We start from the raw sequence: 12,572 nt of genomic DNA, 5'->3' as shown, positions 1-12,572 counted from the left end.
GGTGAGCCGAGATCGCGCCATTGCACTCCAGCCTGGGAAACAAGAGTGAAACTCCGAAAAAAAAAAAAAAAAAAGAAATGTTCTGCTGGATCTGCCTTCTTCAGAGTGCAGGAAGAATCAGTGCAGATGTGAATTCTCCCTGGAGGTTTTAGTCCCATGTTACTGGCCAAAAAATGTAAAGCCCAGCCGTGTTAGGATGAGTGGATATGATCAAACTCAGGAGGCAGCTGTTAGGGCAGGGACCGGCTGGCCACATCTCCTGGGGAGGCCATGGAGGCTGCATAGGCAGTGGGTTAGCACAGGCCCCGTGGAAACTCCACTTTCCCTGTTCACCAGCCCTGTGGGCCTGGGGAAAGGAAGGTCACTTAACTCCCAGTGAATTCAGAGTCATCCTTGGTGAGCTGGGATAAGAGCACCTCATCATGTGGTTGCAAGGATAAAAGGAGGTAACCCACATAACTCATAGGGTAACCTGTACTTTTATCAAACAGGTGAGTGGATCCTCTGTGTTGTCCTAGAGTTTCTAGCATGGCCCTGTAGGGCGGATGCTGTGTCAGGGGCTGGCTGGCTGTGACCACTGGCGTTTCTGACTCCTTAGCTAAAGGTCATGCCATCAGGTGTTCCACGGCCATGGCCACCTTGCTGACTCAAAAGCTAAAAGGATTTCTCAGCTTCCAGGGTGCCTTCAGAAGCAAAGGGAAGTGTCAGCCAAGGTTTCACTTCTTTAGGTCTTCAATATCTGTCCCAGTGGTGACTCAATGACTTAGGGTGAGTCAGGGTGAGGGTTTTGGAGATCAAAATAGCTCCTCCTAGGCGATGCCTTCCGACACACTCCCCAGCAAGGAGGCGCAATACTCGGGCTGCCTTTCTAAACCTTGATCTGCATCCTGGAGTTGTAAGCCACTGGATTTGCACAGGCACGCTGTCTTGTCACAGCCAGAGCTGAAAAATCAAGCCCTGTTGGCCCCACTCCAATTGTGGTAATTAGATTGGACCCACCTTAACTTCCCCTGGGATTTTCAATTCGATATGGGATGCTTCTTCCCAAGCGGCTGTAATCTGTCACCCGCTACCCTGTTAAACAGATACTGCATTCCACCCCAGAGGCAATCAGCTGCCCTTTAATGATGAGAAAAATTGCCCCTTTATCCCTCCCAACCCTGGGAATCCCTGAGGCAGAGTGAATGTGTGCCTGGGAGTGTCCGGAGGGTCTCGGCTGCCTTCCCCAAGTGGCCTGCTGAGTCCTCTAAGACATTCATTATTCTTGGGTGATTTGCAAACAGCTCACATTGGAAGCTGCCAACACACTTAATCCAGTTGTGGCCAACTCAGAGGCTTTGATAGATGTTTTCTTTTCACGGGGCAGGGCCAGGGTGGCTTTTATAACTGAGCAATGAGGCTCATAAAAGCCCTGGTCACAATGGTCTGTGGGTTTGATCTGGCCTGACCTTTGTGATTTGCCGGCCCCACCTCGGCATGGAGGGACCAGCCCTGGATGAGGATGAAACCATCAGGTGGGCTCAGATGCCTGGGCTCCTTTACCTGCTGCAAGCCCTCTGCTTTTCTCTGCACTTCAGCAAATGTTCTCAGGATAGGGCTGGGGGCCTCAAAGCTGAGGAAGACACAATCCCTTCCCTTAAAGAGCTAGGCAAGTAAAATCCATGGAAAATGCAACATTGTAAGTGCAAAGCAATAGCCAGAATGTACTCAAGGGCCACATACACCGAGCTGAGAGCTCTCAGATGTGATCTGGCATCGTCCTTCCACCTCTCCTCCAGGCGGGTGTGTCACTCCGAGTTTACGGTGAAGTGCAGGCTGTTTACGGTGGCAGGGCTGGGATTTGAATCCAGGTCCCTCTGCCTCCAAAACCCATTTCCAAAACCCATGTTCCTCTCTTGAGTCACAGGATGGTAACATCCAAGATAGTCAGGTTGGGGGTGGTGAGACAGGGGTGTGGGTGGAGGAGAGAAGTTTCCCTGAAGGAAGTGAGAACATCAAGAATTGAATTCGAGTTGTAGGAAAAGTTGGTGCTCCTGATAGAGGGGACGGGACGAAGACATGGAGTTGCTGAAGCGTGTTGTGTTGGGTGTTTCTGGAAGGCAAAACGGAAGCAGTGGGACAGTGGGAGATTAGGCTGGATTGAGAGGCCATAAATAGATCTTGCCTTTAACTTTTCATCAGGGTTTATAAGTGGGGAGGATCAGAAGCAAGTGAAGGACCCGGAAATCACGGGAGGATGGAAGGTTGAAGGCAGTCTAGGTGCTCAGCCTCCGTCTCCCTGTGTCCCAATTTCCACGACAGCAGTTACAGCTTTCTCCGTTCCATGCTTTTGCTCCACTGTTCCCTCTGCTGGAAATGCCCTTCCCCACCTGAAGATTTTCTGGATTTCTGGGTGGATTTCTGGATTCATCCTGTTGGAATGAATGTCCCTCTGTCTCTGTCTCTTTCTCTGTCTCTTTCTCTCTGCTCTAAATGCAGGGTTTTTTTGTTTTTTTCACTTCTAACAGATTTCGTTTTTAAACAAATGTTACAAGTAAAGCACTAGTTAAAATTCCTAAAAATCCTGGGTGGTAGGTATCATTTCCACCATTTTACAGATGAGGAAACTGAGGCTTAAGGAGGTTAAGAGCCTTTTCTAAGAACACATAGCTGGTGAACAGGGAAGTGGGGATTCAAACCCAGCTCTGCCTGAGTGCAAAGTCCGTACTGCCTGAAGTTGCCACCAGTCATGACTGTTGCTGGCAGTGGATTGTCAAACCCTCAAGGATACTCAGGTCCGTGTCTTAGTACAGAACAGTCTGGATTCCCAAGCATGCCTGGCCCAGAGCTGCACACATGGCTGGCACGCATGAAAGATCCATAGAGCTGGGCTAAAGGTTCTGAGCCCCTCCTGGGCATATCGAGGGAGTGGAAGACAAGGGACCTCTCTAACCCATCTTGCCAAGAACAGTGGTGAGTCATTAACTCTGCATGCTCCAGCCTCCTGCAGGCTGTCCTTGGCTAAGAAAGCAGACACCTCATGGTTTTCTCAAAGAACAGGGTGGGAATCTTGGACTTGGAGTGACCCAGACCAATGATGGGGTGACCTCATACAGTGGTTGATTCATTCCAGCTTTAATTTCCAGGAATCAAACCTGTCTCTCCATGATGCCAGCCACAAACTCATCAAATGTCTGGAGGTGTTTTGAAGGGGGAGCCGCAAGCCAGAACAAGGAGAAGCCAGTTTTATTTATAAGGGGAGAGGTTGTTGATTACACCCTATAACCAGCTCTTCCATGCAGATTCGAGCAAAAAGGGAGGCAGCATGTCCCCCGTTTCCCTGTGGGTACCTTTGTTCTAAATATAAGCATCCACGCCAGCTGCTCCTCCCCCACAAGATGTGAACCCAAGCACGTTTATGATGGCTTTTGGTGTCCTCCCTGACGGAGGGGAGGGTGTCCCCTTCCTCAGCATGACTCTGGGATGGAAGGCCCCTAAATCAGTACTTCACAAGGCTCACTTGCTTCCCTGCCACTGAGCAGCACACAGTGATGCTGACACAGGGCTCAGCAGAAGAATAACAACTACCATCATTGAGCATCTACTATGTGCTGGTGCTCTACTAGGTGCTTTACATACCTTTTCTCTACTCATCATAACTCCTTTATAAAGTTAGTGTTACTGTTCCTTGCCACACTGTGTACACTGACACTAGGCTGCAGAGAGATCGGGGGCCTTGTCTTACAGCCAGTAAGTGGGGTGACTAGAATTCAGTCTCAGGTCTGTGTGTCTCAAACTCAGTCCCCTCCGCCATCATGCTTTCTCCATATTGCCAGGCACCAAAGACATGAGTTCTATGCCAGCATTCCTATGAACATGCTCTATAACTTTGGATCAGTTACTCTGTCTCTCTGTACACCAACATTTTTAGAAAACTAAGGAAGTTGAGAAGACATCACTTGGGTCCCCTCAAGCTCTCTGTGTTTAACAAGGTGTTGGATAAGGTGCAGCAGTGCCCCGATGGCCAGGATTCCCCTCTTCTGCTTGGATGGGCTGGCTCCCTTGGTTGTTGAGTGCTGGGCAGGGGCTCCCTTGGCCGTTCAGTGCGGAGAACCTCTTCTTCCCTTTTGGTGAGAGGCCTTAGAAGAAGTCTTGGGTGTGAGGCAAGAGGAGGCAGCCTTGCTATTGTGTGGTTGGGAGAGTAGCGTGATTCCTGTAACAAGCCCAGAAGTTTCTGACAACCCAGTGGAACTTTGAATCAAGGCCTCATGAAAGGTCACAGCAGGAAGGGACCTCAGAGGTCATCTTGCCCAACTTCTTCCTTTTACTGAGGGGAAACTGAGGCCCAGAGTGAATTAATGACCAAGCTAGGACTCAAGTACAGGTCCTATTTCTCTTTCATTTAATGTTTCAATATCAGAGATAAAAGATAGACTCCCTTTCTTGAAGGAGGTGAAGACAGACCTGAAAACAATGGCAGTGTAAGTGGTAAGGGTTACAGAGTCTCTTGATTTCCAACCCAGTGCTTTTCCACTCCTGCCTCCTGCCTTGCCAGGATGATATTTAGTAGGATTCTGGACCATCAGTGTTACAGTGGCCTCTAGAGACCTGCTGGTCTTGGGAAGGCAAATCTCTGGAATATGGGATGTCTCTTTCTCTTCCCTGCCATGGCAGACATCACAAGTGGATCACCAAGGCCTCTTCTCATTGATTCCATGCGAAGCTTCAGTTTTTTTCACAGAACTCCAGCCAGTCACTACCAACTGATTGGAGTTGGCACATGAGATACACACTGTCTGCCATTCCTGATGAGCTCCACATCTCCAACAATGTGCACGGAGCTCTCACTGTGTGCCAGGCCCTGTCCTGAGTACCATGTTTCAGGCACATCATCTCATATATCCTGACAACCGTGACCTCAAAGTAGGTACTGTTATGATTGCCATGTGCAGATGAGGAAACAGATCCAGGGGTCCTCATCTCACTACCAGTGGAGTTAGGGCTCAGGTGCCATGTCCAGTCCTCTTGCAGACAACTTGGTGCTATGCAGGCCTTGGCTGTGTCTAGAAACTGTGCCTTCCCCACTGGACTGCCTTTGTGACATCTTCCCATTTTATTTTTCCAAAGGAAAAACCCCATCCTGAACTTCTCTGCTCAGCCTTTGCCTCTGCCCCCGAAGCCGCCTCTCCCAGGTCCTGGTCAGTATGAGATTGTGGACTACACAGGGCCGCATAAGCATTTCATCTCTAGTGCATCATTCGTGTCCAACACCAGCCGGTGGACCGCGGCGCCATCTCAGCCAGGACTTCCTGGCCCAGGTCAGAGGATTGTTTCAAATGATGATCAAAACCAAATCTTCTGGAATTGTACATCATTCTTGGGTCATTGAATGCCACTGATTCACAGGCTGTTTCCCAAACAAGTTACAGGGATGAGAGTAGATTTGGAAGGGTTATCAGTTCACATTTTCACAGTATAAAAATGTTTTGTTTTTTTAAGGTGAAAGGGCTCTTAGACATGGTCCGGGCCAAGGATTTATAACTGAGGACCATCAGTATCTAAAAGGCTTAAAGATAGTCTCGAAGGGGTCTGGGACTCCACAGTTGGCTGCAGATTTGGCACATACAGACATTATTTCCTGGGAAAGGGGGCCATAGCTTTTGTCAGATTGTCAGAAAAGTTCTTTTTCTTTATTTTTTAAAAACTTTTATTTATTATTATTTTTTTGAGATGGAGTCTTGCTCTGTCACCCAGGCTGGAGTGCAGTGGCATATTCTTGGCTCACTGCAACTTCTGCCTCCTGGGTTCAAGGAATTCTATTGCCTCAGCCTCCCAAGTAGCTGGAATTACAGGCACGTCCCACCACACTGAGCTGCTTTTTGTATTTTTAGCAGAGACAGGGGTTTCACTATGCTGGCCAGGCTAGTCTCGAACTCCTGACCTCAACTGGTCTGCTCCACCTTGGCCTCCCAAAGTGTTGGGATTACAGGTGTGAGCCACTGTGTCCAGCCAGAATTTTTCTTAAAAATATTTCAGCTACTGGTCTAGTATGGCCAGGTTATTTTACAGATGGGGAAGCCCTGGAGAGCAAGTTGGCCACAGTCCACGGTGAGTGCCTGGTGGTCAGTGCCAGGTGTTTCCTATTTATGCCTTGTTTGTTAATGAAATTAACTAAGGACCATCCAACGGAGCAGCTCTTTTCAGCCATCTAGCGCCATGCCCTTTTTACAGGCAAGCATAAGTAGGGATCCCCTGTTACATCTGGAATCTTCCTGGGAGTTAATATCATGAGGGACTCACTCCACTGGGTGGTCTCTGTGCTTCCCGACCTATTTGTAGCTCTCTACAGAGCGCTTTCACTATTACTATGCCCTGACTGTGGCCAAAGCAATTGGGACCGACGTGTGGCAGGTGGCACAGGAGGACAAAGGCAGAGCTGTGATGGCTGCCAGCTTGGTTACACTCAGCCTTTCTGTGAGTGTTGATGATGCTCCCGTGCTAGGGAGCCAAGATGGCCTGGGTCCCGGGCTTGCCCCCAGAGGCTGCCGTCAGGTAGGGAGACTCCGTCCTCTCCACGCTCAGAGGTGAGACTAACATAAGGCAGACTGGGCAGGAGGAAGGTCATTCTCATAGCTTTGGCCTTGCAAATGTGGTGATAATCACACCAGCAAGGCTGTAGTGCTTTGATCTGGGACTCATCTGCTCAGTTGAGGAGAACTCAGTTTTGGCCAAACATGCAAATGCTCCTTGCAAGGGGTGAACTGCAGAGAGGGCGGGGCACGGGCAGGGATCCTGGTTTGACCCTGCTCAGCCATATCCTCTAGAAGCATTGCCTGAAAGCCTTTTCCATGCTGTGTGTGGTGCTAGGCACCTGGCACGCAGAGACCCATTCCAAGGTGGGCTTCTGCGAGGGGTTTCCTGGGTACATGCACGTGCCGGCATCTACCTGCTCAGCTTCCAGTAAACTCAGATATACCTGAACTGCCATGGGCTCTCCCAGCAGCTTCCCAAGTATAATAACAGAGAGGTCATGCACGAGACCCTCACTAACCAAGCTGGTATCAACACAAGCGTTTCTGGTCATCTGGGGCTGCGGTTCTCAAGCCCTGCTCATCTCCTAGAGAACCATGTCCACAATTTTCATGGCTTCTGCTTTTATGGAAACCCCTGAACTAAATCAAAAAAAGACTTCATGAAGCTAACACCTTGCTTCTTTAACAATATCGACGGCTGGGCACGGTGGCTCATGCCTATAATCCCAGCACTTTGGGAGGCTGAGGCAGGCAGATCACCTGAGGTCAGGAGTTTGAGACCAGCCTGAGCAACATGGAGAAACCCTGTCTCTACTAAAAATACAAAATTAGCCTGGTGTGGTGGCACATGCCTGTAATCGCAACTAATCAGGAGGCGGAGGCAGAGCATCACTTGAACCCAGGAGGCAGAGGTTGCGGTGAGCCGAGATCACACCATTGCACTCCAGCCTGGGCAACGAGAGTGAAGAGAATATTGCTTTACTCAATTTCTTTTCGAATTTCATGGGAAACAGTTTTGTAAATTTTGTTCTGTTAAAGAAATTGAAAAGAATTAAAGAAGGGCAGGAAGCCAGAGTTTGACTTCTGCCTTGCCACCTGGGGCCAGTTCTTTCCTCTCTGTCTCCCCACACATAAGATACAGGGGCTGGCACAGGGGTCCCAGGCCTTTCCAGCTCTGAGATGGAATGCCAGAGACTGCAGCAATGGGGATTTTCTCTCTTAATGCCTCTGCCTGTCTCTCCCCTCACAGCCACATACAAGCCAGAACTCCCAGGAAAGCAGTCCTTCCTCTACAACGAGGATAAGAAATGGATTCCGGTGCTGTAGGGATGTCACACAAGATCGAAGAGAACCCTGGCCACCAGCCCGTCCTACCCAGCTTCCCCAGGACATCCCTCAGAAGGAGACCGATCATGTGTGTGGCAGCTGACAACTTGGGGGATGGCTCTGCCACTCTGGCCTGGTGTGGTAGCTGGGCTGCTGCCATTGCCTTTATCTCGAGCTGGAGACATTGCTCCTGGAGATTGCACCCCAGCCCCACCGACTCCAGTGGCTTCCTGAGCAGAGGGAGGTGGACAGAGCCCCCTGGCTGCTTCCCCACACAACCATCCAGGCTGGCTTCCGGCACGACTCCCGCTGCAGACTTAAGGATTCCTGAAGCGCAGACTTCAAGGAGGACCAGCCCACCATGAAGGTGGCCAAGCCTAGAAGCCCCACCCTTCCCTGTTTCATTCCTTCACTCAATTACACATTCATTCATTCCCTCACTCCTGCCTTTCTCATTTGTCCCTTTCTGACCTCACTCACTCACGGTATGTCTGCTGGGTGAAAGCTAACCAAGTTGGTATCAACACAAGAGTTTCTGGTCATCTGGGGCTGCGGTTCTCAAGCCCTGCTCATCTCCTAGAGAACCATGTCCACAATTTTCATGGCTTCTGCTTTTATGGACACCCCTGAACTAAATCAAAAAAAGACTTCATGAAGCTAACACCTTGCTTCTTTAAGAATATCGTTGGCCTGGCAGCGATATTCTGATTTCAACACCTGCAGCCTGGTGTTGCTTTTTCCACCAGCCCACAGCTTCCTTTCTAAAGTGACCTCTGTTTGGAAAGGCCTGCCTTTACTCCTTGTAGACCTTTTTCTTCTTTGTAGTGGGAGATCATCTTAGAATGGCAGCGGTCGGGCTCAGGAGCTGCCCTTTTCCCTGACTTTCTCTAAGGGTGGGACCGAATTTTCTCAAGGCTTCTGAAGCCCTCCATGGAGCCCAATGCCCTTCCTAGGCAGGATATCCTTTGTCTCTTTATGTGAGGCGAAAAAGAAATATGCCCTGGTGGTTTCGGTGGAGGCTGCACAGATGCCCGGGGGGTGGGGAGCTGCCTGGCTCCTTTCCTGATCTCCAGGCAGGCTTTGACTGGGGCTTTGACTGATGCTAGAAGTCTCTCTGTGCATTAACCCCAGCAGACACTGAGCGGTTGCCAAGGCTCCGAGGCCTGCACGACTGTGGCCTGTCCAGAGAAGTGGCTCTCAGCCTTGACTGCACACTGTAATCACCTGGGGACTTTGAAACGTACTGAGGCCTGGGGCCCTCCCACAAATGCTGATTTAACTCGTCCAGGGTGGTATCTGGGCAGTGGGGAGGAGGGAGGTGTGGGTAAAAGCTGCCCAGGTAATTCCAATGATAGGTGAAGGTTGAGAAGCGCCACCTTCCAGCTTCCCAGCTGGCTCTGCTGGGCGGGAAGCTCAGGGGTGGGAACTTTATACACGTGCAGCACCTACAGCGTGGCTGTGGTTCCACACTCCTCTGTCATGTAACCTTCACACATCACCTGGCTCTGACATCAAGTGTGCTGTCACAGCCACAGTGAGGCCTAGGCTGAGCAGAGCAACTCTGGTGCTCCACTGAGTCCCTCCCACCGTGGCAGGCAAGCCACGTGGGAGCCTGAGACGAAAGGAAACATCAGTAACAGGAATCCTGTCTTAAAAACTCTTTTGTTCACCGTGGATTTTGTTTTGGCCTTAATTTTAAAAATATTGAATTAAACTTACTTATCTTGATTATTGAGCTTTTGGGCACCTGTTCGTTTTTGTACCGTAGGCTAGAGACTCACCTACCCATAGCCTTGACTCTAGGTAGGGCTTGGGAATTGGGACCACGGACTCTGTGCTGGGAGATTTTTAGAGGCATCATGGTTTTCACACTTAAAAAAAAAGTTTTCTTCAGACAAATGTTTACAAGAAACCCTAATATTTAAGTGGACCGAAACAGAGCTGTGGTGAGGGAGTTAGAGGGGATGCACAGGGCTTGCTGCAGCCCCTTCCTCACACTGTGGTGGTCTTGGAGAACCACCAGTGAGCCCTGAGGCTCTGAAGATGATAATTACAAACAACCAACAGAGACCGTGTCCTGCCCTTTATAGCAAGAAACGGAGGGATACAGGTAGCGGTGGCTGGTAAGTCTGCTCTCGCAAAGGAAGAAAGACCCACTTCACCTTGGCAGCTTAAAAAAGATAAATGAAAACAAGCCTGAATCTGTCATTTGTTCTCTAAGGAAAATAAAGGCCTTGATTTGCAGCATTTGTCAAATTCTGACTGTCCCCATGGCTGATTTCAATGTGCCAACATGACCACACTGCTGCAGAGTTGGGAAGAGATGCATGCAATCGCTTCTGTGAGCGGTAGGAGCTGGCTCCGGGGAAAGTGGCTTGGCCTGGAGAGTAGGGGCAGAGCTGGCACAAGACTCAGGTCATATGGCTTCCAGCCCTGGGTGCTGCCTGCTGGCCCAGCTGTGAGGTCCTCTTCAAGCTCATTCTGCCCCCTTCCCAGGACTTTCTCTCCAGAGTCAATGATCCTGAGGCTGTAACGTTCAAAGACAAAGATCTGGACATCAGGAATCTGCTGCCTGCCGGAGGCGGCACCTCTGCCCCACTGGTGCCCTGCACATCCCACCATCCTTCAAGTCCAGGGCAACTTGCTCTCAGCCCAGAGCCAGAGTGAAGGGAGAAAGAGGAGCCAGGCCCCAACCACTGCAGCCCTCTCTTCCCAGCAGACCCTCGCAAAAGGAACAAGTAGAGCATGTGAAGTAATACATAGGTAGACTTTTATTACTAAATACCACGTGAGTATACAAAAATGCATCACTGAATAACAGCTAAAAAAAAGTCCAAGAAATGCGAAATACACATTTTTGAAATGATAAAAATGTATCCATGAAAAATATAAAATGTTGCACATATATACAATATATTCATATATATATATAACACATAATGAAAATCGTAAATAAGAAATGTATACAACAGTGAGTGGCAAGGCGGCAGTTATACACAGCGGTCACTTTGTTCCAGTCAATCATTGGTGCTATTTACATCTTGCATTGAGGAAGTCTGTGAAAAAGACACTCTTTCACTATAGTGTCTTTTAAGTCATTTGCACTGAAAATCAAAAGTTTTCAAGTTAACTGACCAAAGGGTGAAAAGTCCTTTGTCTGAAGTTGAAGGGAGACGGAGAGTGGGGCCGCACCAGCTGGTGTGGTGCTGTGGGAGGGAGCGCATGCTGCCACCGTCTTAACGGGCAGCCTGCAGGAGGCCACTGCAGACAGGGTCTTGGGAGGAGGGAACAGTCTGTCGGGTGGGTAGTAACCACGGTGACATTGTTTTGGAAGGCACTGGCAGGAAGTTTAGAGAGCAGATTCAAGCATGCCATGGGGGTTCAGGCCAGGGGACTTCCCAGGTCTCTTCCTGGCCTTGACATCGGTGGGTTTGTGACTTAAGGGCCTCTTCTCTCAGAGAAGGCATTCAAGTAACAGCGCTGAGGCATGTGGAGAGGTTGTGTGTGGCGTGGGGCCACGTCACCACTGGCCCCTTGCCGGTCGCGAGGGTTTGGATGCTCAAAAGGCCTCACAGCTCCTTAAGGATAATCTGAATTTTGCCGTCCAGCTCCCCCATGTCCAGCAGGAAGGCAACGTGGTTGCTGTAATGCTGAATGATGTTGTTGTCCATGTTGACTAAGATTCTGAAAGGGAAGAGGGCATGTGGTTGGAACACAGCAGGCCCCCTGTTTTCAGGCCTTCTGAGTGACAAGGATGAGTGACGGGTCATACCCAGTGGGTACCTGCCACATTTCAGGCACCTCACAAACTTTCCCTCTGGTCTTCACAACAACCCTGTGAGGTGGGGGAGTCACAGTCTCCTTTACTGCACGATGCCCGGTGGCCGAGCCCAACTCAACCCAGGCCTACTGGCCCCCACAGCCACAGCTACTATGCCAGATTGCCTCTTTCCTGCTGCACCAGAGGATGGACACTCAAGCAACCAGTATGTAGATCTAGGGAGACGCCATGCTCCCTCAGTCACCATATTGAGGACTCAGACCTGAAGTGTGAGTTCAAGTCCAGGACGGGTGGTGGTTTGGGTTCAAGAGGCTAGGATGTGTCAGTCAGGCGTCCCTGCCGGAGCCAGAGACAGGTGCCACCCAAGCCCCTCTCAGTTCCATCCCCAGGAAGCTGAAATCTCAGGAGGATTGTCCAATAGACTTAAGGGGCTAGGCCTACTCTCTCCCCATATTCTCTAGGCAAGGACCTGGGTCAACCTGAGAGAGACAGAACCTTCGTGGCTGTGGGCCCCTGCAGGGAGTCAGAGCCATAGTTTTTGGCAAAGAGCATCCCTCTAGGAGCTACTCTTGATGAAAGACCTGCCAAGATTTGACTTGAGCTGATCACATCAGCCTTCTCTTTGCCCCTTCCCTGCTGTCTTCTGAGCATGTAATGGAGTTGGGTATATCCACCCACTCATTCACCATCCAACATCCATTCACATGCACACACCCCCCATCCACCATCCACCGAACCACACACTCATCATTCACCATCTACCATCCACCTACCCCTCCACCATCCACCCACCCAAACATACCCCCATCAACCATCCACCCACCCATACACACCCCCATCCACCACCCACCCACCCATACACACCCCCATCCACCATCCACCCACACAAACACACCCCCATCCACCATCCACCCACCCAAACACACCCCCATCCACCATCCACCCACCCAAAC

General features: G+C 50.2%; 2 protein-coding genes across 6 annotated transcripts in view; one reads left to right on the top strand and one right to left on the bottom strand.

Annotated features, from left to right (window-relative positions):
- STPG1 (sperm tail PG-rich repeat containing 1) overlaps positions 1-8,340 on the top strand; it is a 58,092-nt gene extending 49,752 nt beyond the window's left edge. For all 3 annotated transcript variants that reach the window (XM_017534569.2, XM_017534568.2, XM_037740656.1), the window contains 2 exons: positions 5,107-5,297; positions 7,762-8,340. In XM_017534569.2, the coding sequence (XP_017390058.1) occupies positions 5,107-5,297; positions 7,762-7,838 (268 nt within the window). In that variant the 3' untranslated portion in view covers positions 7,839-8,340. The remainder of the gene's footprint in view (positions 1-5,106; positions 5,298-7,761) is intronic.
- A 2,243-nt stretch (positions 8,341-10,583) lies between these two features.
- GRHL3 (grainyhead like transcription factor 3) overlaps positions 10,584-12,572 on the bottom strand; it is a 36,182-nt gene continuing 34,193 nt past the window's right edge. For all 3 annotated transcript variants that reach the window (XM_017534566.2, XM_037740655.1, XM_017534565.2), the window contains one exon: positions 10,584-11,522. In XM_017534566.2, coding sequence (XP_017390055.1) covers positions 11,408-11,522 — 115 coding nt within the window. In that variant the 3' untranslated portion in view covers positions 10,584-11,407. The remainder of the gene's footprint in view (positions 11,523-12,572) is intronic.

This window comes from Cebus imitator, unplaced genomic scaffold (assembly GCF_001604975.1).
Source record: "Cebus imitator isolate Cc_AM_T3 unplaced genomic scaffold, Cebus_imitator-1.0 Scaffold87, whole genome shotgun sequence".
Lineage (NCBI taxonomy): Eukaryota > Metazoa > Chordata > Mammalia > Primates > Cebidae > Cebus > Cebus imitator.
Note: the sequence above shows the minus strand (reverse complement) of the source record. Positions and strands in the feature narration are given on the sequence as shown.